The sequence below is a fragment of the Balaenoptera musculus genome, chromosome 19, assembly GCF_009873245.2.
Source record: "Balaenoptera musculus isolate JJ_BM4_2016_0621 chromosome 19, mBalMus1.pri.v3, whole genome shotgun sequence".
In the NCBI taxonomy this organism is placed as follows: domain Eukaryota; kingdom Metazoa; phylum Chordata; class Mammalia; order Artiodactyla; family Balaenopteridae; genus Balaenoptera; species Balaenoptera musculus.
In genome coordinates this window covers 27,101,629-27,128,632 of record NC_045803.1, presented here as the reverse complement: position 1 = coordinate 27,128,632, position 27,004 = coordinate 27,101,629, and the positions used below count along the sequence as shown (strand labels likewise).

Here is a 27,004-nt window from a genome sequence, read left to right as displayed (position 1 = left end):
TGGAATATTACTCAACCATGAAAAAGAATGAAATAATGCAGCAACATGGATGGACCTAGGGATTATCATACTAAGTGAAGAAAGATAAATACCATATGATATCAGTTATATGTGGAATCTAGAATAGGACACAAATGAACTTATCTACGAAACAGGAACAGACTCACAGACATAGAGACTTGTGGTTGCCAAGGGGGAGGGGTGGTGGGGCAGGGATGGAGTGGGAGATTGGGGTGAGCAGATGTAAGATCTATAGAATGGATAAGCAACAAGGTCCTCATGTACAGCACAAGGAACTATTTCAATATCCTGTGATAAACCATAATGCAAAAGAATATGTACATGTATGTGTAACTGAATCATTTTGCTGTATAGCAGAAATTAACACAACATTGTAAATCAACTATACAGCAATAAAATAAACTAAAACAAACAAACAAAGAGAACCCACACACATGCTCTCCCTGGGCAAGGGCCCAGGGAGATGCCACAACATTTCACCAACCAGACACACACGAAACCATTCAAGGAAGCAGATTTCACCTTGATGAGCAGCCACCTGAGTCCTTGTTAATTAAATGCAGCTAAGAATTATTTCGCCAAGGCCCACTCAAGAGGCTGCTTGCTGAGGAGAACTGTTCCCAAATCTTCTCCTGTTAGAGACTCCCGGAGCCACTTGGAGAGAATGGAGGGAGGCCCAGGGGTCCTTCTTGCATTTCTCACATTTGCCACAGCCTAAAGTTCATGCTGGATTAGACTTTTCTAAACCAAAGCCAAATGTGTTTTGATTGCAAGCCTGTTTCTAAAAATTGCTTGTGCCTTAAGCAATCAACTATCTGGTTGAAACAGCATGTTTCCCCCCTTCAAGTAGAAATTTGTGCTTTAATATTTGACAATGTTCAGGAATATTTTTAAATGTTTGGTCTCAACAAAGATAGCTTCGGTGACTCAGTAGTTTTCTCCTCTGTGATTATGTGCGGCACAAGATTCATGGCCCTATTTTTTTATAAAAACATAAACTTGGGAGAAAAAAACAAAGTGGTTTATAAATATTAACCAGTTTTTCACAGATAACAGTGTTTAAAATAATAACACTTGCACAGCACCTGACAGTTTAGAAAAGCTTCAACATGCATCATTTTGAAAAATTCAGAAAAAACATTTGCTTTATAAGGAGGGGCCTTTGATTTTGCTCTGTAAACTTTTGATCCATAACTTTATATCCTAAAGCATTCTGGCACAAATAAAACTGAACCGTCTCTTATGAATATATTTTGGAAGTCGGCTGCCAGAGTTCAGTTCACAGGCATCAGAGTGGGGCTGTTCAAAATTCTGGCCCAGATTAATTTTAAAAAGCTGCATCTGGATGGGGAGTGGTTTCCAAAGGTTTAACTGAAGAGTAATGCTTCACTGGAAATAAAGGTCCAGATGTGATACCAGCTGTAGTGTGGTCATTATTTTCTTGAAAATCTAGAATGTCTTGGAAACACATGGCTGTCATGTGTCCCCTTTCAAAAATGTCTTTAAGTACCAGAAGGAGAGCAGGGTAAATTAAAGCCCTTCCCATCCAGGATGTGTGGGGTGTTGAGGGGGATGGGAGGGCGGGAGGAGGGCTGGGGTGTAACGGAAGGAGCAAAGATGAGAACGCCAGTATTCTGAATCCTCAATCACAGAGGAAGTGCCAGGTACAGGGGTCCAGGATGAGTGGAGGAACCAGACGTAGAGAACAACCTAATGGGTGACCATGAGTTGAGACACAGCAGAAAGTTGCGTCCTGAATACCCCTCCTCACGTGGAGCTCTCTGCACCAGTAAGCACGCAGTGGCATCGTGGCTCCACTGACCTATGTCAGGTTGGCCGGAGACCAGCCCCATCATGTAGAGGGGGGCCGCCCCTCTTCTACATCCCAGGACTGAATCTTGGGAAGAACTTGACAGCAAAAATAGGCTTTGGGAAAGTCTCCTCTGCAGGGCCCTGATGCGCCTTCCTCTGCCAGAACAAAGGTGACCTATTGGGTTGGCCCTGGGCAGGACCAGGTGCCATCTGAGTGGACTGCTGTCAGATGTCATCCCGTTTCTGGGATCCAAACCCACGGCCTGCTCCCAAACAAACCGAGATGAACGTTGACCTAGAGACATCAAAGCAAGAGTCTGGTGTCCCTGTGGCTGAGCTTCTCAATTTCCTCCGGAGAGAAAGTGTTTCCTCGGAGCCTGAAGGGGATAAAGCAAAGAGAGGGTTGAGTAAGAACAGGACCAGAGCAGTGGTTTCAACCGGGAAGCTGCCGCTTTATGAACCCATGCCTGGATGGCCTGGCCCTCCGGCCCAGCTGCAGCTCCCCTGGGAGAGAAGTCTATGCAGGTTTTACCTTCTGTCAGCCAAGATGGCTCATGAATCACTGTGCACGATTTAACAAGCCTCCATGGCTCTGCAGAGTCCACACTGGGCCCAGCCAGCCCTGACTCCCAAGGCTGGCCATTCTTTTTAAGGCAACAGCAGAATCTGTCAAGAATGCAATGAGCAAGTCCCAATGTCCTCCCAAGCTCTGCCAATAACATCAGAACCCTTAAAATATCAACCTGATGCTAGCTTGCTCCCCCTGGACACAGAACGTGACATTTCTCAGAACTGTGCAATGGTTTAAGAAAAAAATAAAGCCCACGCGCTACCCAGGACCCGAGGACCTCACAGGCTACAGGGATTACACAATCGCACAGAAAGGAAAAATCTCTCCATCGCAGGACAGATTTTTACAAGTCTTTATTTTTAACTTCATCATTTGATAGCTACAGTTGCTACTGCCTTGATGTGCTTTTTGAGGGAGGGACAAATCTGCATATGTAAAGCAGGGTTCACGAGCTTTCAGGGATGAGGCATGTAATATACAGCAGCCAAAGGGGCCTGGTCCAAGCCAGTCGGCGTAGTGGGGTTTAGGGTCAGCCTGAGCCGGTTTGCCCAGCTGAGTGGGGTCAGCCGTCCTCTACTCTCCTTAATTACTGGCATTCTAAATGGGTTCCAGAGTGGGCCAGCTTTTTTGGAGAAAACCCCTGAAAGATAGATTTTTATAGGGAATGTCCTCATTTTAAAATATTGGTTCTAGCCCAGTGCCTGAAACATATATAGTGTCATTCACTCAAACATGTTAAATCAGGGGAAATCTTTCTACCTATAATCTGAGTGATAAATAGATCCCTGGAAAAGAAGAAGGCGAAATCTTTGAAGTTGTGATGCACTGCTCTTTTCAAATACATAAAGGAACAAGGCTTTTCATTACATATAAAGACTTGGAAACACCGGCCAACAGTTCCCATCCTGTGTAACAGCCGCCCAGAACTGCAGAGGGTCTAATTTAACAGCTTTGACCTGTGAAGGCAGATGTAATACCCAGGGAAGGCAGGAGCTGAGTTCTTTTCTCTGTTTCCCTCTTCAACCACACCCCAAATCCCACACGATTGCCTAGAACAGAGACATTCTTGAATAAACGCTCACGATTTAAAAGTGAGAGAGTTGGTCCCAGCTTAGAAACATGAAGACATCTTTCCCAGGGAACCAGATCCATCACATGTAGAATGGGACTAAATGTCAGGGTCATAAGGATCTTAGAAATTCTCAAGTTTCTCTCCTCCCTTCACCCCGATTTATAGATTGGAAAACTGAGGGAGGTTAAAGAGGCCTGCCCAGGGGCCTTACCAGACTTCCAGGATGGTGTCATTCTTTTCCAGGGCCTGCAGGAGGGCTTCTGCCCCAAGGGAGGTGATGCGGTTGTTAGACAGCCTGGAGAGGAAGATGGAATGGTGAGCTTTGAGGATGCTTGCTTCTCTACTTGAGGCTGTTTAATTAAAGGAGGCTTGGGAGCCGGCCAGCCTCCTGAAGCCCACTGCCCCTCAGCATGTCCCTCTCTGCCTGAGATTCCCAATGAGCTCATCCGCAAAGGCTCAATGCCCAAGTGAAATGCACCCCTCTCTCCTCCATTCACCAGATGGGTATTAAGTAGCTGCCCCTTAGGAAGGAGCATGGTGGTTAAGAATGTGCATTTTAGTGCCAGGACTTCCTGGGTTCAAATCCACCTTAACGCTACTCCCTTTTTGATCTCAAGCAATGAGTCCCAATTTCCTCATCTGTAAAAAGGACCTAGAAGAGTACCCACCTCATGGAGTCCAAGAATTAAACAAAGAATGGGCATATTCTAAAGCACTGGGCACTGTACTTAACTGATAGAAATAATCGATGAACAGTAATATTGTCATTTAAGGGCCTTGGGGGCACAAGGAAACAGGCTAAAGAAATATGAGGTTGGAAATGGGGAGGGAAGATGGCATACAGTCAGGGACAGTAGGGGGAGAGCCAAGTGGTCCCCACACTGTTCTTTTGCTCACAGCTGGCCTTCTAGATAATCTCCACTACCTGGCTTCCCCCTCAACAATTTCAGGAACTTCTGAGAGCTGACCCTAAAGCAGTGCTAAAAATAACAGCAGCCAATATTTTTAGAGCTCTTACTATGTGCCACTTCATAACCTACATCACCTGGGCTCACGCTCAGAACCCTATGCGGAGGGTTCAGTTTTTACCCCATTTATACTTGAGGCAACTGAGGCACAAATCCAAGCAGGAACGGCTGGTAACGGTGGAGTTGGGGCCCAAACCCCAGCTGTCAGGCTCCAGAGCCTGCAGTCTTAACCAAGGCTTGGCACAGACCATGTCTGGAAGAAGAAGGATGTAAGCTTTGCTTTTCTTTTTTAAGATATGTGAGAAGCTCGATTTTTATGGGGAAACAGTGGAGGAGGATACAGTTCAGTGGTGCTGAATTATAAGACTCTCGACAGAGCAGCGTGGGACATCGGCTGCTCCCATTGCCTGGCATCTGTGGGGTTCGAGCGGGGTAAGCCTGTGACAATGAGGGAGGACAAATGCGCCTCATCCACACATGGTCGATAATAAACCAGGTATTGCCAAGAGCCGCCCTGTGTGCGAAGCCTGGGATCCCAGCGCGGACAAACCCAAGCTTCACCAGGGCCTCCAAGCCCGAGCTTCACCCATGTGACGAGTGGAAGTGTTTTCCCCAAACATTTGGCAACTTCCTAGCCCCTGTGAAGCAACACAACAAGTGTTGCCAGAGTGAATGGCGGGTTGGCAGCAAAGCAGACGTTCTCCCAGCTGCAGCTGTCTGCTGGTCTCGGAAGGTGAGTGTCTTCCCCGGGCCACGCTTGCCAGGGCAGAGGCCAGTCTCCTCTAGCAAAAAGAGCCATCTGCTGGTGCGCTGACATCCCTGGGAAATGAGACCTTTGGCACTATGGCTGGTGTGGCTCCAGCCTCAGAGAGCACCATTCCACAAGCCTGTGGTGACCACTGGCTGGGCTCCTGCTCATATCCGCCATCCCTCTCCTTGTGGCATGGGTCCCTGACCACCGAGTGCACCTCTAGTGGTCCCCCGATCACTTCCCCGGCAGCACCACCGCTGCCCAGCCCTCCAGCTCTGGACCCGCAGGACCTCCACGAGCTCCCATCCCCTTTCACCAGCTTCCTCCACTGCCCTCAGCCTGATCCACTTTCCATCTCTCGCCTGGAAGGGTGCAAGGGCCTCCTGGCTGGTCTCCCTGCTTCCATCTTACCCTCCTTCCACCTGTTCTGCACAAAGCAATAAGCACGATCTTTGGATGATATAAATCAGATCACATGACTGCCCTCATTAAAACCCTCCGAAGGCTTCTCAATGTCCTTAGAATAAACTCCCGAATCTTTCCCAGGGCTCTGAGGCTGCTGTGGCCAGCACCTCCCACTCCACCGTCCACTACAGTCCAAGCTCACAGACCCTCCTTCTGTTCTCAAAACCACCAAGCTTGTTTCTGCCACAGGGCCTTTGCACTTGCTGTTCTGCCCACCTGGAATGCACGTCCCTAAGACCGCAGCATGGCGGGAACCTTCTTGTTATTCAGGTTTCAACTCAGATGTCACCTTCTTAGAGAGGCCTTACCCAGCAGCAACTCCCCTACCCTCTCCAGTCACTCCCTGTCATCTCTCTCTGGAATTCTCTTGAGAGCCCTTATTACTAACAGAAATGGTCTCATTTGTTTACTTGTTCATCATCTGTCTCTCCTATTCAAATTTAAGAGCTATGTGAGCAGGGGACTTTTTACCAGACTCGGTGCCTCAAACAGAGCCTGGCACGGATTGGGTGCTCCAGAAACATTTCTTGCATCAATACATAAATGGATGAACGCACACATGAGTAAAAGCAAGCATGCCTGCCTGCGTAACACACCAAGAGGAACCACTGCGGATGACCATCAGAATTCTCCTGCCTGAGTCAGAGAGGACCCCTGGAGGCGGGGAAGGGCCCGGCCTGTAAGCCACCATAGCAGATGCTGTGGGCAACCCGCCCATATTCCCTCAGCTCTCACCTCTACCTCTGAGAGCTGCTTTCCGGGAAGACCCCCATTCTCTGCCTGAGGCCTTTCTGCTGACCCCAGGAGTATGCTCAGCCATGTTCGGGGCAAAGCCAGATGTGCCAGAAAACAAATATCCCCACAAGCACACTTCAATATGTGAAGGACAGCAGCTGGTGGATAAATACCCCGCTGCCTCTCGCCCACATGATTGTACCCAGAGGTCCCCAGTGATAACCGGCTGATAACACACCCTTTTTTGGTTAGTGTTCCTCCCCGGCCTCATTTCACTACCCTCTCGCCAGTGTTTTGCGGGGGACTACCTCCCAAGTAACACAAGTACACTGGAATCCCTGCCTGGGATTGGGGGAACACAGAAAAACCAGCAGTTTTCTACCGGGCCACCTCCTGTGAGTTAGCCAGGCTGGGAAACCTCCCGGATCTCTGATTCAGAAACACCCCCTCCCAAGGCCAGTTATTACTGTCCCAGCTCCTGCTTACAGGTTCCTTACTTCAGGACTTTCAAACTTGAGTTTTTCTCAAGTCCTTTCGCGAGACAGCACACACCTTCATCCTGGACGTGGTTCTCCTCCAGGCTGGCAAGAACAAGGGAGAAAACCCAGTTGATATGGTAATGTTTATTATGGAAGATGACGCCAATAAAAATGAATGCATGTGCCCCCCCCCCCCAATCAAGAATATCCAACATCTGAAAACCGACATTTACCAGTAAAGTAAGAACAGGTCAAGCAGGGTATGAGGGTTCTCAATTCCTGGGACATCTCTGGGAGAGAATTTGCCCCAGGGCTCCTTCACATAAGAAGTTCCCTCATGTCCCAGTGACTCAGTACCCATTTTCCCTTTCTTTCTCATTAATGGAAGGCTAATGTCATTTGGAGCAGCCACGTGCTTGGTGGAAAAGCTATATTTCCCACTCTCCACTGCAGCCAGGGTTGGCCAAGTGACATCCACATGGCCATCAACACATAAGGAGAAATTGACAGATGGGACCTCTGGGAATGTTCTTTAATGGGGAGAGACCCAGCCTTTTGCCCTTCCTGGATATAGAGACTGAACCTGGAATACAGAAGGAGTGCTGTGGGTGCTGCAGCAGCCACCTTGTGACCATGAGGAAACCAACCATGAGGGTGAAACCACACACTAAGGATGTGAAGGATTAGAGAGACAGAGTCCAGACCCCTGCTGGCCTCATGTAGCTGCCATACCAGCCCTATGCTGCCTACCTCCAAACTGCATGTACATGAAAACATCAATCCTTTACAGGTTTAAGCCACTGTAAATAAAGGCATTCCATCACTTGCAGCCTAACGCAGTCATAACCGATACACTCACAGTGAGGCACTCCTCTAACAAGAAATTCCAAGCTGTAGAACCCAATCAGGATATACTCAATGGTACAATGGCAGAGCTAGTGAGCCCTGGGCCCTGTTAGTGGGCCCTGCCAAGGCCCATTGGCAATATTCATTTTGTGGCCATGCTCATAGGTTTCAGTGCCTTTATGCTTCCCAGAAAAATCAAACATTCCGCATTTTATCTCCCTGATATAATTTGGAACTGCCCAGAATATGTCAGAAGAAGGCTAGATAAGTGGCAGCTAAAGGATGGAAAGCTTGGAATCAGGATAAATATGATTCATGGTTCATCTTTTAACTTCCGCCAAACTCCACTCCACCTTGCACGTGACCCTGACTTTAATATCCAGTGTTCTTAGGCACTCACATTCACCTCAAAATGACAAAACAGCGGTTATTGGAGCAGCAGCAAGAGTAATAGAAATACTGTCACTACTACAATTTCACATTCATGGAGTGCTTACACACACTCCAGACACTGTACTAAACTCCTCACAAGCATTACCTCATTTAATTCTTACAAAAGTGTTTTATAGTGGAAAGCATCCATGCTCTCATTTTACAGGTAAGAAACCGAAGATTCAGAGATTGTTACTTAACTTGCCTAAGATCACAGCAGGCCTTGAAGGTCAGCTGGCTGGATTCCAGAGTCTGTTCTCTTAACCATTATGCCCCAGGGAGGCAGTAAACAAACCAACAAACCAATCAATATAATTAAATGAAAAGAATTAGCACCTATATGCCAGGCTCTATAAGCTTCACGTCACCCAGGACAAAGACAAACACAATCACCCAATCATTCAGTCATCCACAGATGAGGCCAGAGAATGAAGAAAGGCTGACGTCTGCCTCTCTAGAGCAATGAATCCCCTAAACTCACCAGAGTTCTTCCAGGGCCACGTTCTTTTCCAACATCAATGCTAAGGCTTGAGCGCCCACACTGCCAATGTTGTTCCCCACCAGGCTGGATGTAATCAAGGAAGAAAAATGTGTCAGAGCAGGGAGGGACCTCAGAGATAAGATAACCCATGAAGTGCAAAATGCATGGCACACATTGCCCCATGTCCTAGTCTGCTCCATGTCAGACATCACTAATTGATTACAGTGCTCTTTTTCATTAAGCCCAGAAGTAGCTTTAGAATCCTTCCCAACATAGTGTACTGGGCAGCCCCCACTAACAGATTGGAGTTGGCCCTTGAGTTAAAGTGTATCTGATCTAGCCCAAGACCTTCAGTGTACAGATAGGGAATCAAGACCCCTGAGAGGAGAAGTGACCCAAAGTCACCCAGAAAGACTCAAGTGTCCTGACTCCAAATCCAGTGGTTTTTCTTTCTCATCCAATTATCTAATATAAGGGGCTAAACATGAAGTTCAAAGATCTTCAGAACTGGCCCAAGCTCCTCCCTCCTCCTGTTGGCTCCCCCATGACAATTTCAGGACAAACACTGAGGCATACCTGAGCCACCTCAAGCTCTGGTGATCACCCAAGGCTTCAGCCAAGGCCTGGGCTCCTCTGTCACCCACCTTGTTGCCCCAGAACCTGAAAAGTACAACAGAGTCAACAGATAGTGTCAGTGAGAACCTGCCATGTGTTCTAGACATGTGCCTTTCCTCTCTGTGGCCCCAATCAGAGGGGCAGGACCACCCAATCCCAGAAAGGCCTCAGGGGGACTCCTAGGTCCCAGCAAAGTGAACTTGCCTCCATTTTTTGGAGGGATGGCCAACCTTCACTCAGGTTTTTTAGCTTCTTTAAATCAGACTTACAAAATAGTTAGAGGCCCACCCAGTGTACACCCTCAGGGACGAGGAACTCATTCTCAAAGCCAATTCATGGTTGTGATATTTTTCCTGACATTAGGTCAGACGTGCTGGTGCTAACCGCCACCCATGAGTCTCTAACTACCTCTGGGACCCCCCCAGAACAAGGCTAACTGTTCTTCCACAAGCCAGCTCTTCATCTCTTGCTCCTGCTTCACGTCCCCAGGCCCTTCACGGCAACTAACTCCTTCACCTATTGGCTCATACTCCTCAGACCCACACTAATTTGGACACACCCCTTTTCAAAGGCAGAGCCCAGCTCATACCTTGGGACCTGGCCATTTTACGTGTGGGAAGTTAGGCTGGACCTGTAGGTGCCCACGTGAGCAGAGACAGTGGCCCTGAGATGTTCACTGCACTTTTACTCATTAGGTGAATAGTTATTGAGCTCTGGCCCTGTGCCAGCACTGCTCTGTGCTCCGGGGATGTGACACTGTAATAGCAAAAACCCTGCAAACAACCTAAAGTGTGCATCGACATGCAACCAGCTAAACACATCACGACATCCACCAGAATACTAAGCAGCTATTCTTTTAAAAATGAGATCATGTCATATGAAAAAAATGCCTATAATATACCGTTAAGAAAAACAAAATGCAAGCTACAGAACAGTTTGTATCATATGATAGTGTTTGGGATTTTAGCACAGGGCCAGGTCCAGACAGGTACCTTAATAAATAACGTGTTGAAAGATAAACACCCCCCCGATGTGCAAGATGTGATCTCAAGCAGGAAGGAACTCGGTGGGGCCGCGGCCACCCTTTCCTAGACTCTGTGCTGCTACTAATGCATCCTGGAAAAGGTGCTGATGTCTCCAGCAACGCGGTCCCACTCAGGGCTCAAACCGAGCCGGAGGGCAACTTGCCTGCCTATAAAATGGGTTGGAACACCCGGCCCTAAGATCATTCTCTCTTCCTACAGTCTTGGGTTCTAAAGCCCCCAGTTCTTATCAAATGGATCCTAGTTTACACCAGGGGAAGACAGGACAGGAGAGGTGCTGCAGGGGACTGTACAGGTACAATGCTGGGGGGTATCGCTCTGCCCAGCAAACAGAGGAAGCCCCCCTCAGGGGCCCTGAGGTCTGCAGGACTGCCCTCCCCGCCTGCGTCTGACCCCTCTCCCCTCCCTGGCAGGCCTGGCATGACCCTACAGGCGGCAAGGGCTCTGCAGGACTTGGTGCAGCCCCTCCCATCCTGGGCCCAGTGTCCAAACTTCCCCACTTCCTTCTCTTTCCTTGGCTCTCACCCTAGGCTGCGCATCATCTGGGGAGCTTTTTAAAATTACTGATTCCTGGACCTTGTATCTGGATATTTCATTTAATTGGTCTGGGGCAGGCAGTGGCATTCTTCAGGAGCTCCCAAGTGGTTCCAACCTATAGACAAAGGTGAGAAGCACAGCCCTAGCACCCTCGAGGACTTCCTGCCACCGCTCATGGGCTCTGCCCTCCCCCAACCCTGACATCCTGAACTTCCTGTTTATTGAGCGCCAGGCAAGGCAGAGGCAGCCGAGGGCCACCCACGCTCTCCCTGCCTCGCCCTCCCCACTGCAGCCTGGGCGGCCTCTGGGGCCTTTTGGCTGAAGAGTTGGCTTCGCCTGCCCCTGAATCCCCACAAGCCCCTCCGCCCCAGAATCCCACCTACCCCAGGAACTGCAGGGAGGTGTTGGCTCTGAGCCCCTGGGCCAGCACCTCGGCTCCCGCGGCCGTGATGTGGTTGTTCCCCAGCCTGGAAGGAAAAGACAGAGGAGGCTGAGAAAGAGAGCAGGATGGGAGCACCGTTAGCGCCCCGGGACCGGGGTCTGGCGGGGGAAGTGCGGCCTGGACAGAGAAACAGGGGAGACAGCTTTGAGGACTTCTCTGCAGGATGCAGGAACCAGCCCTCCAGTTCCAGCTGGGCAGACGCAGTGTGTGCTGTTCATGCCGGGGGAGCTCCCTCAGGGCTCCTGCGGACTTCATTTTCCACCAGCAAAGGGAAAGGAGTGGAAGGGCCTGTTTTGCAAAGCAATGGGACAGGTTTGCGCAGGAACCACAACAGGCAGCCTTCCGGGAAGGAGGCTTCCCCCAGGGAGCAAGGGTGACTCACTGTTCCACTCTCTCCTCGCTAGAGCCCGCCTCCCCCCTGCAGCCTTCCCAGATTCACTGTGGCTGCCGGGTAGCCTCTGCCTGTTTGGAAAGGGCCTGGGGCGGGCCCACGCGGCTGAAAGAAAGACAGGGATCCTGCTAAGCCTTCGGGCAGGGGTCGAGGAGGGGGTTTCAGCAAAATCCAGGCACCTCAGAGAGTTTCAGGGAGGTGCCAGAACTCTCACCCACAGCTCGAGGCTTCCTGGAATAATAATACAGTTTCATCTTTCAAAGAACTTTCATACACTTTAAGCCACTCTGGCCGACAACAATCCTGTAGGGCAGGTATTATTATTCTCCTCCGGAAGGGGTGTGGCAGCCTCTCAGACCTCTGAGCTTCCTGGGTAACCAAGGGCCCCAGCTGCCATGCTGAGAAGTCCGACGTCCCCTCTGCACCAAGGCCTGTTTCCGACGGGCTGCTCCCAGCCAAGGACTGGGAGACCCGAGACTCCTCTGCTGGGCACACTGGCTGGAGGACTCCCCAACAGCCTTCTGTCCTCTCCCCGATCTGCACTGGGGTCTAAGATCCTTCCTCCCACCCCTCCTTCCTTCCCTCTCTCCCTCACTCAGGGTCAGACCTGCACTGCAGTCGGCCAACTCTCCCAGCCTCCCCCAGCTGCCTTCCCCAATTTTCCCTCATAGGCATTTTTCCCAATAAATGTGTTGCACATCTAATCCCTCCTGGGAGGACCGGACGAACAGAATAAACGTGCTGAGAACTTACGTGACTTACCCACCATCTTTCAGGCACTGAGCTCCCTACAGAAAGCACTCACTACATTGTGCCAGCTTTTGATGTATGTTAACTCGCTTAATCATCACAACAACCTATGAGGTAGCTATAACCATTATCTCCATTTTATAGAAGGGAAAACAGAGACACAGAGGTAGTGGGCTGACCCAAGGTCACACAGCTAATGAGGATTCAAATCTCCGGGATGCTGGATGCAAACCTTGGTTGGTCTGGCTCCAGAGCCCTGTGCTCTCAACTATGATGCTATATTGACCAAAAACACAGGTCTCAAGTTCTGGGTGCAGCACCTTACTGCTACCCTACAGCCCTCCCTGGAGGTTGGGCCAGCCCAGCCCTGGCCACAGCTGCTCTCGGGTTCCAGAGTTGGGGGGAGCAGGTGGTGGCAGCAAAAGAGAGTCCCTGGTACAGAATGACACCTTTGGTGTTGGCCTCAGCAGCCCTGCCTGAGACTGAGTCAACAGTTTCAAAATGGCAACTCCTATCCCTAAACCCAGCCCAGCAGGTAGAAAGAAAGGATGGAGACAACTCCTCACTTTGTCTTCTTTTACTGCCTCATAAATCCAGGAGGCAAGAATATCCCAGAGAGAAAGAGAAGCCAGGCCAACCCAAGGACTAGCTGGAGGGGCCACACAACAGTGTCAGATGGGAGAGAGACTCCAGTTGAGGCCGAGAGGGTTGGGAGCAGCAGAAACGCAGACTTCCCAGACTGGACCCCCCCCCGACCCCAGGCAGTAGAAGGACCTTCTGAGAACTTTTTGGCAACTGGATGCCTCGCTGTGGTGACAAGTGACGGCTGCATTCCACCTCCTGCCAAGCACGTGCTCAGTGTACATCAGGGAACTCGGGCACCCCAGAGAGTTGGTGACACTCTTAGACACAGGGAAGAAAAAGGTCCTGGAAACCCTCTTCAGTCCTGGGAGATAAAGGTCAAAGGGCAGGAAGCCTCAGCGGAGTTGGTCCAGAGTTTGCTGGGGAGGTCACAGCATTAGTGAAACCCTGCTCACAACGAGACACTGCCCCTGTATTCAGCGAGGAGATCACGCGCCCATTATGAGCCGAGACCAGACCAAACTGATTCAGTTGTGGGGACGAGACACTGTCTCCAGGGGTAGGGAAGCCCCAGGCTCACCTCAAAGCCAAGAAATTCTGCTTGCATGCAAGGAGCTTGGCCATGGAGTGCGCACAGCCGTCGGTCAATTTGTTGTTGAAAAGACTGGAAAGTTCCGAGAGAGAAGAGACATGGAGATGAGATGAGGCACAGTGGACAGCGGCCACCCAAAGCCCGGGTAGCCGGGTCCCTCAGGACAGGAGTCGCCTGTGCCCTCCAGCCACGCAAACGTCCCTGTCCCAGCCTGTCCCTTGCTCACAGCTGTTGCCCAGGCGGCATGGCCTGGAGTGAGGCTGGGGACACGGGGCCAAACGTCCACGGCCCAGCCTGACTTACGCTAACTTCTGCAGCCGCTCACAGCGAAGGGCATGTTCAGTGAGCTTGCAGATGCCTCGGTCTGAGACGTTGTTATCTCGCAAGCTATAAAAAAGACAAAATAAATAAATTTGAAAACAGAGCCGATGAGAGAGGGGAAAAAACGAACAAAACCCCAAAAGAGACCTTTGCTCAAGCCAGAAGTGCCAGCATCTGTGCTTCTTGGAAACACCACAAGGAAAGAGCACCCCAGAAAAGTGGAGACTCCCCCATGCCTGGCCAGGGTGCTGACGTCACTCACTCTGTAGGGTGGGGGGCTTCGGAAGTGGGGACCCAGAGCCCACGCTAAAGAACCCTGGAATCCTCAGAAAGGCACTACCTAAGCTGAGGCACTTTTTCCAGCTCCGTAAAAGGGAAATGAGCATCGTGAAGGTTCCGAGGTGGAAAGGAGCAGATGCATGGGAAGGGTGCAGTGGGAGCTAGGCAGACCACCCCTGGGGGCTGCGGTGGTTACCACCATCCAGGTGAGCAGGTAGATGACCAGTTAGACAAGAGCGGCCCAAACTTTGGAAACCAGTACCCAATGTCAACACCCCTGCAAGCCAGCCCCTGCCTGACAGGTCCCTTCTGACACTCTTCTGGGGGCAGCGTTCCCAAAACTCACCTGATCACAAGATCATCTGAAAGTGACCCTAAAATACAGACTCTCGGGAATTCCCTGGTGGCACAGTGGTTAAGAATCCACCTGCTAATGCAGGGGACACGGGTTCAATCCCTGGTCAGGGAACTAAGATCCCACACGCCGTGGAGCAACTAAGCCCGTGTACCACAACTACTGAGCCTGCGCTCTAGAGCCCATGCTCTGCAACAAGAGAAGCCACCCCAGTGAGAAGCCCGCGCACCGCAGGGAAGAGTAGCCCCCGCTTGCTGCAACTAGAGAAAGCCCGTGCTTTCTCTAGTTGCAACAAAGACCCAAGGCAGCCAAAAATAAAAAATAAATCAATAAAATAAATAAATATAAATACAGACTCCCGGGCCCCTCCCCTGGAGCTGGTGAGTCTGCAAGTGTGGGGAGGGGCTCAGGCATCTGTGTATTTTAATAACTGTGCCCATGATTCTGCATCTTCAGGCCAACTTGGGAGGCCCTGACTTAAAGGTTAACAGCTCAGGCTCTCTGGAGTCCCTCAAAGGAAGTTCTGATCCTGGCAGCCACTTACTAGCTATTTGCTGGTCCCTTTATCTGTAGAAAAGGAAGGATGGTAATGCCGACCTCACTGGGCTCTGGTGAGGATTTAAAGAGATAGCGCACATAAAGCCCTGTGCGCACCTGGCACATAGTAAAAGCTACCTGTAATATGATCGCTCGCACGTATGGAGCACTTCCCAATAGTAACAATATTTAATCTTCTTTAATCTTTTTTTTGTTTCTGTTTATTTTCTTTTCTTCTTTAATCTTTAATGAAGTAGGTACTATTATGATGTCCACCAGAGAGAAGGAAACTGAGGCCCAGCAAGTGAAGCGACTTCACTAAGGTTGCACAGCACCTAAAGGATTGCGGCCTAGGTTTTCTGGCTCCAAAACCCATTCTAAACGATGCCGTTGTACAGCCTCTCCCTTCCGGCCTGCTCTGGGCTCTAATGTCAGATTCATGCATTGGTGCATCACAAAATCAACTCAGAAGGTTTGGAACAGCATTTTTAAATTGGAAAAAGAAGAGAAAGGAAAAAGAGAGCAGAGTGTATCGCGGTTAATAGGTTATTTTGTGAAATTTCAATTTGACACGCCCGTGTGCCTGCTCACACCCTCTCCGACTGTGGGTCAGAATCAAAAAACTTCGAAAGCCATCGCTCTAGAGTCAGAATCGGGGTCTAAAGAAACCTACACGCATTGGGGCACTTTGTGTATGGGGCTTCTTGAAGCCTGAGGGTTTCGGTTGGCATGGAAACAGCTTCAAGTGGGAGAGATGCAGCTTGGCACTGTGGGAGAGAAACCTCTCTCTCTCTTTTCCTTTCTCTCTCTTCCCCCCTTCCCTCCCTTCCCCACTTCCCTCCCGCCCTCCCTGTCTTTGTCTCTTCCCCTCTGTCCCTCTGCCCCGCTCCCTCATTCACTATCTGTCTCTGTCTCTGTCTGTCTCTGTCTCTCTCACACACAGGAAATGCCCACGCAGCAACCTCATGGTTTCTGCCCCTCCCCCATAGCAATGACGGTTTCAATACCCAAGTGTGTGTAGGGTAAAGCTCGGAGGAACTTGGTCAGGGACTTTCACTGTTAATGGAAAATCAAGCTGGTTCCCACAGAGCAGCAGTCTTCACAGTGTGGCCTCTGAACCGCTTGTAGCAGAATCACTGGGTTAAAAACCTACATTCTGGGGCCCCCACCTCAGACCTACAGAATGGAAACCACTGGGAACAGGCCCAAGAATCTGCATTTCCACAAGTCCCTTTGCACACTCCGGTCTGAGCGTTAGAACCAGACCATCCTGGTCTTTCTCTGAAAATCGAGGCAGGGCCCCAGCCTCCACCCAGCCCTTCCACACACCGTGGCGGTCACATGGGCCTTCCCAGCCCAGGAGAAGGGGAGCCACTCAATCTAGGGATCCATCTATGAGGATTATCCAGATCAGAGGTTCTGGACCCCTTGGGGTTCAAGGACCCTTTGGAGAACTACTCTGGAGGTCCACTATCCAGAAAAACACACATTCATATTTCTATCAGGAGAACAGCTCCCACAGACAGGTCTCGAAATTCCTGAATGTATATATCATGATTCCTCCTTCCTGGGGAACTAGGGTATTGTGTTGCCATCCTCCGTCTACCCGGCCAGATCCACTCTCCCCCTTCTCCGCCTGGCTCTCGGTGGGGAGCTGATTCCCGTGGACTACATCGTAGACACCCTGCTCCGGCTCCCTGTGGGTTAAGGCGAGAGTGGGGAGGAGAGGAAGGCCAGGGTTTACCCCCAGCTCTCACCTTTCCAGGCTGCTGCAGCCTCGGTCCTTTCAGACAGACCTCTCCGCATGCTCTTCTCAGCCAAGAGCCACTCCTCCCACCCCCACCCCTTCAGGTCTAAGGAGGTCAACAGCCCTGTCCCTACCCCATCCCCACTGTCACCGGCCCCAGGACCCTGCACCATCTCTACCTGCTCTTCCTAACTCCTGCCCAAGCTTCTGTAAGCGGTCCCTTTATTAAACTCTCCTCAAATCATCCAAATCAGCTTCCTCCCTATATATACATGTTTATCACATACATTAACTATGTATCATATACATATTAACTCTCTATGATATGTTATATATTACATTATTATTGCATTATATTTATAAATCTATGACCATGGTCCTGATAACAAAGGCCACCACACAGTTTCTAGTAGATTTCCATGTGTTTGGCTCCATGCAGAAAAAAAATCTCGCTGCTTTGGCCCAGAGAAGGTAGGTCACCCTAATAAAGTTAAGGAGAGGTTTCTTCTTTGCTCAGAGTCAATCTAAGGTCACCTGGGGTAGACCAAAAGCCCTGGAGAGGCTGTGAGTCAATTTCAAGTTAAAGCTATAACTTCTGCTTTCTCAGAGGTTTAAAGCAGGGAGCAGGAATCACCTTTCAAGACTGGAAGGGAAGTTGGGGAGCCTGCAGCATGCTGGCCACCTGACCTGGGCACACCCTCTGCCCTCATCTGGCCCAAGATGTGAAGAGAGGCCCACGGGGGCTGGGGCAGAAATGTGGGAAAGCTCACACCTTTAGACAGGGGCTGAGAGTAAGGGCCAGGCCAAAATCTCTGCACTACATAAGGAATAAAAAAGCAGGTGAAACTCTGTGGCCACTTTCTATCTCTTGGGTCTCGAAATTTCCATCTCATTGGGATTTTAAAGACTCTCATGGGACTGTGGGATTAACAGATGTAGCCTACCATATATAAAATAGATAAACAACACGGATTTACTGTATACCACAGGGAACTATATTCAATATCTTGTGACAATCTACAATGGAAAAGAATAGAAAAAATATATAGATATAGACATATATATGTATAACTGAATCACTTTGCTGTACACCTGAAACTGATACACTATGTAAATCAACTATATGTCCATTAAAAATAAATAAATAAATAAATTTTAAAAAATAAAATAAAATCTCTCATGAGGTGCAAGTCACCTTTGATTTGGAGGTGGTTCCTAATACAAACACATATTACACGCAACTTTGCCGTGATTTAAAGGTTGCCATGGTGCCTTTGAAGCCCGTCCATACACAGGTTGCTTGTGGAGAGCAGAGACTGGTAACCAGAAAGATGTGATTTGTGAATCCTAGCTCTGCCATCTCCTACGTGACTCTGGACAAGTCCCCTCGTTTCTCGGAGCCTCTAATTGAGGATAATGGGGAAAATAATGTCCCTGCCTACAGCCCAGGGTGGTCATGGGGATTAAAGGAGGTATCTCTGGGAAGAGCATAACACAGTGCCTGGCACATGGACCATTTCATGAATTACGGCTATCGCTATTATAAGTCGAAACTAAGGCCCAGACTGGGGAGGGGACTCGGCTGGGGTTGCACCAAAGGGGTGGCAGGGCCTGGGGCTGGGCCTGGACTGCTGGCTCCCAGCACGGGGCTCCCCTACCTGCACCCCGATGGTGGCATTCCCCCCGTGCCCAGCCAGCATCTCCCAGCAACACTCACTACAGAGCCTTGCAGACGCCGAGGCAAGGCAGCAGCTGCTCCACGCCGATATCGCCCACAGAGTTGTGGTCCAGCTGCAGGGCCACAGGCTGCCGGAGGTGCCGCAGCACAAAGGCCAGGGCAGCACACTCGGCCGGGCCCACGCTGCAGAATGTCAGCTTGAGATGCCCGACGTCCAGCCTACGCACAGCCTCCCACGCCAGCCGCTCCTCCTGCATCTCATACAGGCTCCGGACGAGCCAGATGAAGCTGGGCATGGCATGCATGCTCTTGGCCTCGCCCGGCACGGCTGGTGGGATGGAACGAAAGTGCTTGCGGAGGCTGCGGGCCAGACACTGCCGGGTGCAGGCCTGGCGGCAGAGCAGGGCCTTCTCAGACACCTGGCACTCGGCCAGCAGGCCCTGGCGCTCCTGGGACAACAGCCCCGCCAGGAAGGCCGCTGTGATCTGGAGGTTGTGCAGCTCGGCCCCCTGCAGCAGAGCGGCCACGCTGCCTTCTTTGCACCCGGAACCCCGCACGCACAGTTTGGGCAGCACCCTGGCCAGCGGCGAGCAGCCAGGCCCGTGACCGTTGAAGAGGTGTCTGAGCGAGGATGGCGGCGTGTCGGCACTGAGAGCGAGGTAGAACGCAGCAAAGAAGCACTGGAAAGTGACGTGCAGGAATTCCAGGGGGGCTGTGCTCCCAGGCACGACCCTCTTGGCACGCACCAGGAAGCCAAGAGAAACGTCCTCACTGTCGACGTGTGCTGCCTGCAGCTGCTTGGTGGAAAACACGTAGCAGCACGTGCCCAGGCCCCACAGAGCCAGGCGGCCGAGGCGCAGGAGGGTGGGGAACCGGCCCCGAAGCAGGCCAGCTCCCAGACCATGGGCCGCTGAGTCCGGCGGGGAGGCATGCAGCAGAAAGTGCTGCAGGATCAGGAGGTACATATCTGTGGTGGTCTTCGGGGACCCCCCGCCCTGCAGCAACAGTTCCTGGTGGCATTTGGACACCATCCAGGAGAAGACGGGCAGGTGGCACAGACTGTGCAGGGCCGAGGTGGCTCTGAGCAGGCGGATGAGGCGGTCGGCCACCCCAGGCTCGCGATGGCGCCTCCTCAGGTACAGTTCGATGCCCTCTTCCGAGAAGCCCTTGAGGCTGAGCTCCGTGCGCACATGTTTCCTGAGGCTCGCCGACACCGCGTCCGGACGGCTGGTCAACACCTTGCGGGCATTCTTTAGCAGGTTGCCCTGCAGAAGGTTGAAGAGCAGACTCTGGACAGACGTGGGGGCGGTCGGACAGCAGTGACGTTCTCGATCCATGAACCTGAACTTGAACTCGTCAAAGCCGTCGAAGGTTAAGAGGATGCGCTCGGGGTGGTCGAGGAGGACCTGGAAGACATCCTGCTGGCCAAGGTCGGGCCAACAGCAGTGTTCAAAGAGCAGTGTCCACACCGACAGCGGTTTCGCCAGGCACTGCAGCTGTCGGCAGCTGAATGGGAAGACGAAGATAAACTCCTGGAAGGCCCTCCCTGAAGCCCAGAGCAGGTGCAGTTGCTGCAGAAGCGTGCTCTTGCCGCTGCCCGCCTCGCCCACCACCAGCACAGTGTCCGCGTCTTCGTTGAGGTGGCCGCGGGTGCTGAAAAGCTCCTCCAGGCCCAGGGTGGCGGGGCTCTGCTGCAGAGGTCCAGCCATGTCCGCCTCCATCCGGATCTCTAGAGCATTCTCTGTATATATTTCCTCCAGGCAAAGGTTCTCTGTCCCATCGTAGGTGCTCAGGAAGCGAGACTGAGCCAATACCGTGGTCCTCAGCTTGGACATGTACCTCTTACAGGCGGCATCTGGAAGACAGAAGAAGAAACAAATGAGGTGGCACCATGATGAAGATGGGACCGGACCAGAGGGTGGGCTGCCTGGGGGAATGGGATGTGACACATGGGCGGTGCTCATCCTGGGTCTCCACTCACAAGCTATGGACTTTGAGGTTGGTCACGTAACCTTCCCAAGACTCAGTTTTCTCCCCTGTGAAATGGGAGAAGCAGTGGTTCCTACCTTACATGGAGAGGGACCCATGTAAGAAACCATGGCCCAATGAAGACAATGCATGGCAGTTCTTTGTTCAGTGTCCCACACAAAGTGGTCAAAAGACATTGCCTAGCACCATTGTTATTACTGACATTGGAAAGAGCTGTAGAAGATTAGAAGGAGCACCAGGTTGGGGTCAGAAGACCCACATTCTGAGGCCTGTCCCACCATATTGGTTCAGGAGCTGCAGACAAGTCCCCTCACCACTCAGCCTCAGTTGTTCTTTCTAAAGGGAAACAGAAGGTTTAAGGGCTTAGGAGCCCGGTTTCTGAAGTCAGATACATCTAAGTTTGAAATCTGGGGCCAGGGACTTCCCTGGTGGTCCAGTGGTAAAGAATCTGCCTTCCAATGCGGGGAACGCGGGTTCGATCCCTGGTCAGGAAACTAAGATTGCACGTGCGGCAGGGCAACTAAACCCACACCACAACTACTGAGCTCGCGCACCTCAACCAGAGAGCCTGGGTGTGGCAAACTACAGAGCCCACGCACTCTGGAACCTGCGCACCACAACTAGAGAGAGAAAGCCTGCACGCCACAACTAGAGAGAAGGCCACGTGCCGCAACGAAAGATCCCGCATGCTTCAACGAAGATCTCGCGTGCCGCAACTAAGACCCAATGCAGCCAAAAATAAATAAATAAATAAATAAATAAATCTTAAAAAAAAAAAAAGAAATCTGGGTCCACCATCAGCTTGGGCAAACCTCTCATCCTTTCTGGTCTCAGTATTCTTATCTCTAAAATTGGAGACAATTCACACCTTGAAGGATTGTTTTAGAAAGAAATGAGATAAAATAGAGTTTAGAAGAATGCTGACATACGGTTAACTCTCACAAAATGGTGTTGATTATCATTATTATTATTGGGTGTGATAGGCACAATAGTGGCCCCTCCGAGGTGCCCACATCCTAATCCTCAGGATCTGTGAATGTTAACTTACTTGCAAAAGGGACTAGACAGATGTGCTTAAACTAAAGACCTTGAGATGGGAAGATTATCCTGGATTACGTGGGTGGACCCAGCACTGGATGGTGTCAGGGTCACTGGGGTGCCCAGGTCAAGGACTTGGACAAGATTCCCTGATCAATATCCACTTCCCCATCCTCTTCATACAACCCTCTGCAATAAAAATTCTCATGTCTAGGATGTGTCCACAGGGCTGCTGTCTTTCCTTTATCATCCTAATACCAGCATGAGCAAACCACTCCCTGTGTCAGGGGTTAGATCTTTTTATAGGAAATGGGGAAATGATGGTCCAGAACCCCAGGGCGGTGGGACCTCAGAGCATCACAGCCTCACTGCCCCCAACCAGGTACTGACCCATTTGTTCTCAGCTCAAAGACTAACAGGTAATTCTCACAGAGCGCTCTGAGCTCACTGAAGCTGTATTTATGGTCGTCCAAAGGGACATGTCCTGTGATTGTGCTTCCTGTTCTGTTCCCAAAGCTGATGACTGTCACTGCTTTTTTTTTTTTTTAATATTTATTTATTTACTTACTTACTTACTTGTTTGTTTGGCTGTGCCAGGTCTTAGCTGCGGCACGCAGGATCTTCGTTGCCACATGCGGGATCTTTAGTTGCAGCATGTGGGATCTTTTAGTTGCAGCGTGCAGGCTCTTAGTTGCGGCACGCGACATCTAGTTCCCTGACCAGGGATCAAACCCAGGTCCCCTGCATTGGGAGCGTGGAGTCTTAACCACTGGACCACCAGGGAAGTCCCTGTCATTGCTCTTAATGCCATCTGGATAAACTAGGAGCACTGAACGGAGACCGTAAAATATGTATATTTTCTCAATACCTTGATTTCCCATGCCGGTTTTCCAGCTGCCACCAAAATTCTCCAGGAAAAAAAATATCTCTCATTTTAAAAACAAACACATGTCAATCATCACTTTTGGAATCGTCACCCTGGGGAATCTGGCACCATGGCACAGTGTTACAATGCATGGAGAGCCAGCTGTGCTTGATGATATCAACATTAAACATTAACCAGGGTCAAGCCAGGTACCATGCTCTGGGCAGCAACCCCTGTCACAAACCGACGTCTGTGTTCTGTTCTCAGGTGAGAGGGCGCACACCCAGGCTCCAAGCACAGGCTTCCGACATCCTTCCCACAAGCATGCTCACTGCCCAGAGGGCAGGGCCCAGGGTGATAAATCCATCTGTCAGCACCATGCACCGTTCAGGGACCCTGGGTGCTGATGAGCTTTCCTGACGGTGATGTGGGGAATAAGACACACCAGGCTTGCGTCCTCTCTTTGCAACCGACAAGCTCTTCTCCCAGGAAAAGAGGAAGTGTAGGTGCAGATGGTCTAAAACCAGATCCATCCTCCCCTACCTTGTCACTCAATCTCCCTGTCCCAGTTTCCACATCTGTAAACTGGAAAAAACAATACCTACTTCTCAAGTTTGTTGCCAAGGACAGACATCGTAAATACAGCACCTGGCAGGATGCCTAGGATGTTCAAGCTGTGCCATCCAAGCCTCTCCCATTCCTGAACTGGGTCGGTGACCATGTGAAATGAGAGATATCGCATTATCTAAATCCATTTGGCTCCTGAGTTTCTCATGATGAGTAGCTAAACTGCAGGGATCAAGAGATACCAGCCATTAAAAAGTGTATCCACATCTTTCCAATACAAGAGTATGGCTAGTAAGGAACATATGTATTAGCTCTCAGGACAAGGTAGCTCCCGTGATCCCTCTGCAGTGCAGGAAGAAATAAAAGCAAGCCCTAATACTACACACATTAATCCTGTTAATCCTCCCAACAGCCCAGTGAGACAGTGGTGATGTTACCCTTAAAATGAGGAAACTGAGTCTTAGGGGTGTTTGCACAGCCAGTAAGTGGGATTCTGACAAGTCTCGTGCTGGAGTTTTTGCTCTTAAGCATGAACCTGAAAGTCTTTCTTTCCCTTTCTGATGAACTGAGAAGAACACATATATACCTTCAAAAGGCAGGGCCAACGGGACAGGTAATTCCTGAACACATTGTAGAAGGAAGGCAGCCAACCCATTCGCCTTCACTGTGGCAAGATCGAGGAGCCTTCTTGCCTGTGGGGAAAGCAAAAGTCATTATTTTTCCAGAAAGGCGGATGGAGAAGTGTGGGAAGGTTTCTACTGATTACGACAATACCATGGGCATCTCTCTTCCACCACAATAAAAGGCCAGAAAAACATCCATAAACAAGATGCGTTTAAAGAAGTCAATACAGTGTCGGGTAGTGAAATGAACAGTTGAATACACATCCAATCTGGTTCCCTCTCAGGACCCACTGAAAGTGAATAACTGAAAATAGAGGGAAAAAAAGAGCCATAACCCTATGAAGGATAGGAAAAACAATTCTGAAAGATGTAAATCACTTGGATGAGAGGTGATTTCATTGAGTCTCTATAATCCCTCCAGGGCCAGGCTCAAGGAGCTAGTGCTCAGGGTACAACTGTAGGTTTCAGGTGCACTAGTGAGAGAGGACCAGAACATGTCTGCTCTATAAATACTTGAACATAAATACTATAAATACTTTAAAACAGCCTTGAACAGACTTATTCCATCAGTCTCAACCAGGCTTACCTGAACTCACATGGACACCAAATACATATTTTTAAAAAATAGACAAAAACACCAAATACATATTTTAAAAAATAGACAAAAACAGTAACTAGAAAGTCCCCCAACCCAGCCCATCCTAACACTGCAATGTAATTCCAATTCATTCATTCATTCATTCAATAATTCATTATTTGTTCAACAAGTATTTCTTGAGTGCCTACTATGTACAGGGCTCTCAGCACAATAAGCTTTAAGACAGAGCCTGGCACGTAGTAGGCATCAAAATAGATTCTGGATGAATAAATTAATGATGAATGAATTAGTCAAAGCACTGTGTCCAGCACTGGCCCTCTCATGAACTACTGTGAGCTTTTTCAAACCACTTTTCTGGGACCCAAATTTCCCAATCCATAAAGTGAGGTGTTAATGACTGTTCCGTCTGCATCACGGGAGGCCTGAGGTTCACTATTTGGGGGAAAATAAAACAAAGAGTTTCAAAAATACCCAAAAGACACTCTTCTGTTCTTGTGGAATGTCACATTCAAAGGCAGTTATCCCAACTCCAAATGTCTATGATCTAATGCAATTTCATATTAGAAATCCTATGTGGGCATTTAAACTATATTAGTACATAGAATGCTATATTCATTATTAAACACAGATTTAATTTAATGAATTTTTATCATCTGTTGAGCTGTTAATTTAAAGCAGACAGCATTAAAAGCGTACAAGTACAGAATATCACTGATAACAGAATTGACAGTAGCCAACGGTAATGTTAATGAGTGCTTACTACGTGCTAGACACCGTTCTAAGAGTTACGTAGCTCACCTCATTGAATTCTCCCATCTGTGTTTCCCAGATGAGGAATCTGAGACAGGAGAGATGAAGGATGCTGAGTTTCCATAGAGAAGCCTAAAGTCACAGGCCTTGAGCCTGCATCGTCCTGACTCCAGAATCCAAGATGCTCGCCACCATATAACACTGCCTCTCATCAGCAGTGGCATGATACCAAAACTCCAGAGCAACTTTCACCTGCTTGGCTACCCTTAAAGGGGAAGCGCAACGACCCATGTCTCCCCACAGGGCTGACTTCACAAACCAGTTTCGGTAACTAAGCACGCTTTTCCTTTGAATTCTGATGAGCCAAGAGGGAAGAGCCTTACCCGCTGGGATGACGTGAAGATGGGCCGCCTGATTTCATCACATTCGTACTGGCTGATGAAACCCCGCGCCTGTGTCAGGTCCAGCACGCCCTCCACGTGGCCGTAGAGTCTCCTGACGATGGCTGGCCGGTGACTCTGCAGGTCACGGGCTGGGTGGGGTGAGTGGGGCTCCCAGCAGCCGGGAAGCTCGGGGGGCTGTCTGTCAGCCTGGGTCTCCTGCACAGCCGCAGTGAGTAGTTCACAGCCCCAAGCACCCTTATTCCAGACAGTGTCCAGGAGGCGCCTGGCCAAGTGGGAGACAGGCTGGCCCAAGAGGCTGAGCCCCTCGTAGTCCTCCCAGGAGAGGACTTCCCAGGAAAGCAGCCAGTCCAGAACGCTCTCAAAGCCCTCCAGGGACCCCGAGACCAGCAGCTCCACCAGCTGGCTCCTCTGTGCCTGGAAGTCGTCCTGCGTGTACATTTCACAATCTGGGGAGGAGAATGAGGTCCAGTGCAGGACTTCTCAGGAAGCAGGCGGGCGGCAGTGGAGAGAGCAAGTCAGCCCCACCCTGAGACCAAGACGGCCACAGTTCTACCCTCAGACATTACCAATGCAAGCTCCCCATTGTATGGATGTACAAACTGAGGCCCAGAGAAGGCAAGAAACTGGCTCGAGGTCCCACAGAGGGTTTGAAGCAGCCAGGAGTTAAATCAAGGCCCCTGGCTCCCACATCCATGCTTCATCCCTGCTTTAAGAAGTTTTAAAAGGCTTGACTTAATATTAGGAGCAATGTCTCCCAAGGGATCAGGGAATCAATTCTCTCTGAGGCCATACGAGAGGGCCCTAACATGCTGGTTGGATTCAGACTACCGCAGCTCTCTTTTCAACAATGGCTAACATTTATTAACCGCATACAATGTGCCAAGCACTATTCTAAGTGTTTCCATTAACCCTCCCAACCACTCTGAAGTGGGTACTAGGATCAGCCCCATTACACAGGTGAAGAAACTGAGGCACAGAGAGGCCTGGGTACAACTGAGGCTTGTCCATGGCTACAAGGTAGATGAGGTAGAGCTAGGATTTGAACCCAAGCAGTGCAACTCCAGAAGGCATGTCTTTAATTCCCTTATATTTGGGTTCCCCACAGGGGCCCGAGCCCAGGCCCGTGTAGGTAACCCACTGCTACCGCCAGGGACAGACCCAGAACATTGCTATAAAGATGCCAACCCAGGTGAAGCGAAACTCATGGTACAAACTAAGACGTTTCAAAGCTTATGGTTGCACTGAGCCCAGTCCACTGCCCCCTCCCCAAATGCCCAGGCCCTCACCACCCCCCAACTCCCTTCCACCACACACTATGTGCCGTCACCTCTGTCAATGGCTTGCTCTGGGCTCAGCCTTCAGACTCTGGGTCCTGGGAATCTGTGGGGAAGCGATCTCACGGAGCTTCAGGCCCTGGGAGTGTCCCCATGCGGGAGAGAAAATCTCTCAGCAGGGTCCCTTCTGCGACAGTCACAGAATCCAGGGCCGTAAGCTGGGGCAGTGCCCACAGAAAATGAAAGTGAAAGGAGGTAGGCATGAAAAAAGAAGAGGAACGCCAGCTTCTTTCTACAAAAAAGGGACATTCCAGGGTACTCAAAGGAGCAGATGCCAAGGGTCTTGGAAAGTCTGTGTATTTCCTATTGGTTGTTTATGCGTCTAACTCCCTTC

The 27,004-nt window shown here is 50.3% G+C and overlaps 1 protein-coding gene across 4 annotated transcripts; it reads right to left on the bottom strand.

Annotated features, from left to right (window-relative positions):
• Positions 1-947: 947 nt before the first annotated feature.
• On the bottom strand, positions 948-27,004 carry NOD2 (nucleotide binding oligomerization domain containing 2). 4 transcript variants are annotated; one of them, XM_036835196.1, is made up of 12 exons: positions 26,664-27,004; positions 25,316-25,782; positions 23,548-23,653; positions 18,542-20,357; positions 13,889-13,972; positions 13,574-13,657; positions 11,212-11,295; positions 9,210-9,293; positions 8,634-8,717; positions 6,893-6,976; positions 3,688-3,771; positions 948-2,210 (listed from the first exon to the last, which is right to left on the bottom strand). In XM_036835196.1, the coding sequence occupies exons 2-12, from the start codon at positions 25,772-25,774 to the stop codon at positions 2,138-2,140; spliced, it is 3,042 nt and encodes a 1,013-aa protein (XP_036691091.1). In that variant the 5' UTR covers positions 25,775-25,782; positions 26,664-27,004; the 3' UTR covers positions 948-2,137. The 4 variants fall into 4 exon arrangements, 3 of the variants coding, with proteins under 3 accessions (XP_036691091.1, XP_036691092.1, XP_036691093.1); XR_005017594.1 differs by having other exon boundaries at positions 2,194-2,210; positions 6,882-6,976; XM_036835197.1 differs by lacking the exons at positions 948-2,210; positions 3,688-3,771; positions 6,893-6,976; positions 8,634-8,717; positions 9,210-9,293 and adding an exon at positions 10,815-10,943.

Bases quoted from the DNA above. Each gene is read 5' to 3' on its own strand.
- NOD2 (XM_036835196.1), bottom strand. From the start codon at position 25,774: ATGTACACGCAGGACGACTTCCAGGCACAGAGGAGCCAGCTGGTGGAG. The intron at 23,654-25,315 runs GTAAGGCTCTTC...CTTTCCCCACAG, and splicing joins TCTTCACGTCATCCCAGCGG to GCAAGAAGGCTCCTCGATCT. The intron at 8,718-9,209 runs GTATGCCTCAGT...GATTACATCCAG, and splicing joins CAGAGCTTGAGGTGGCTCAG to CCTGGTGGGGAACAACATTG.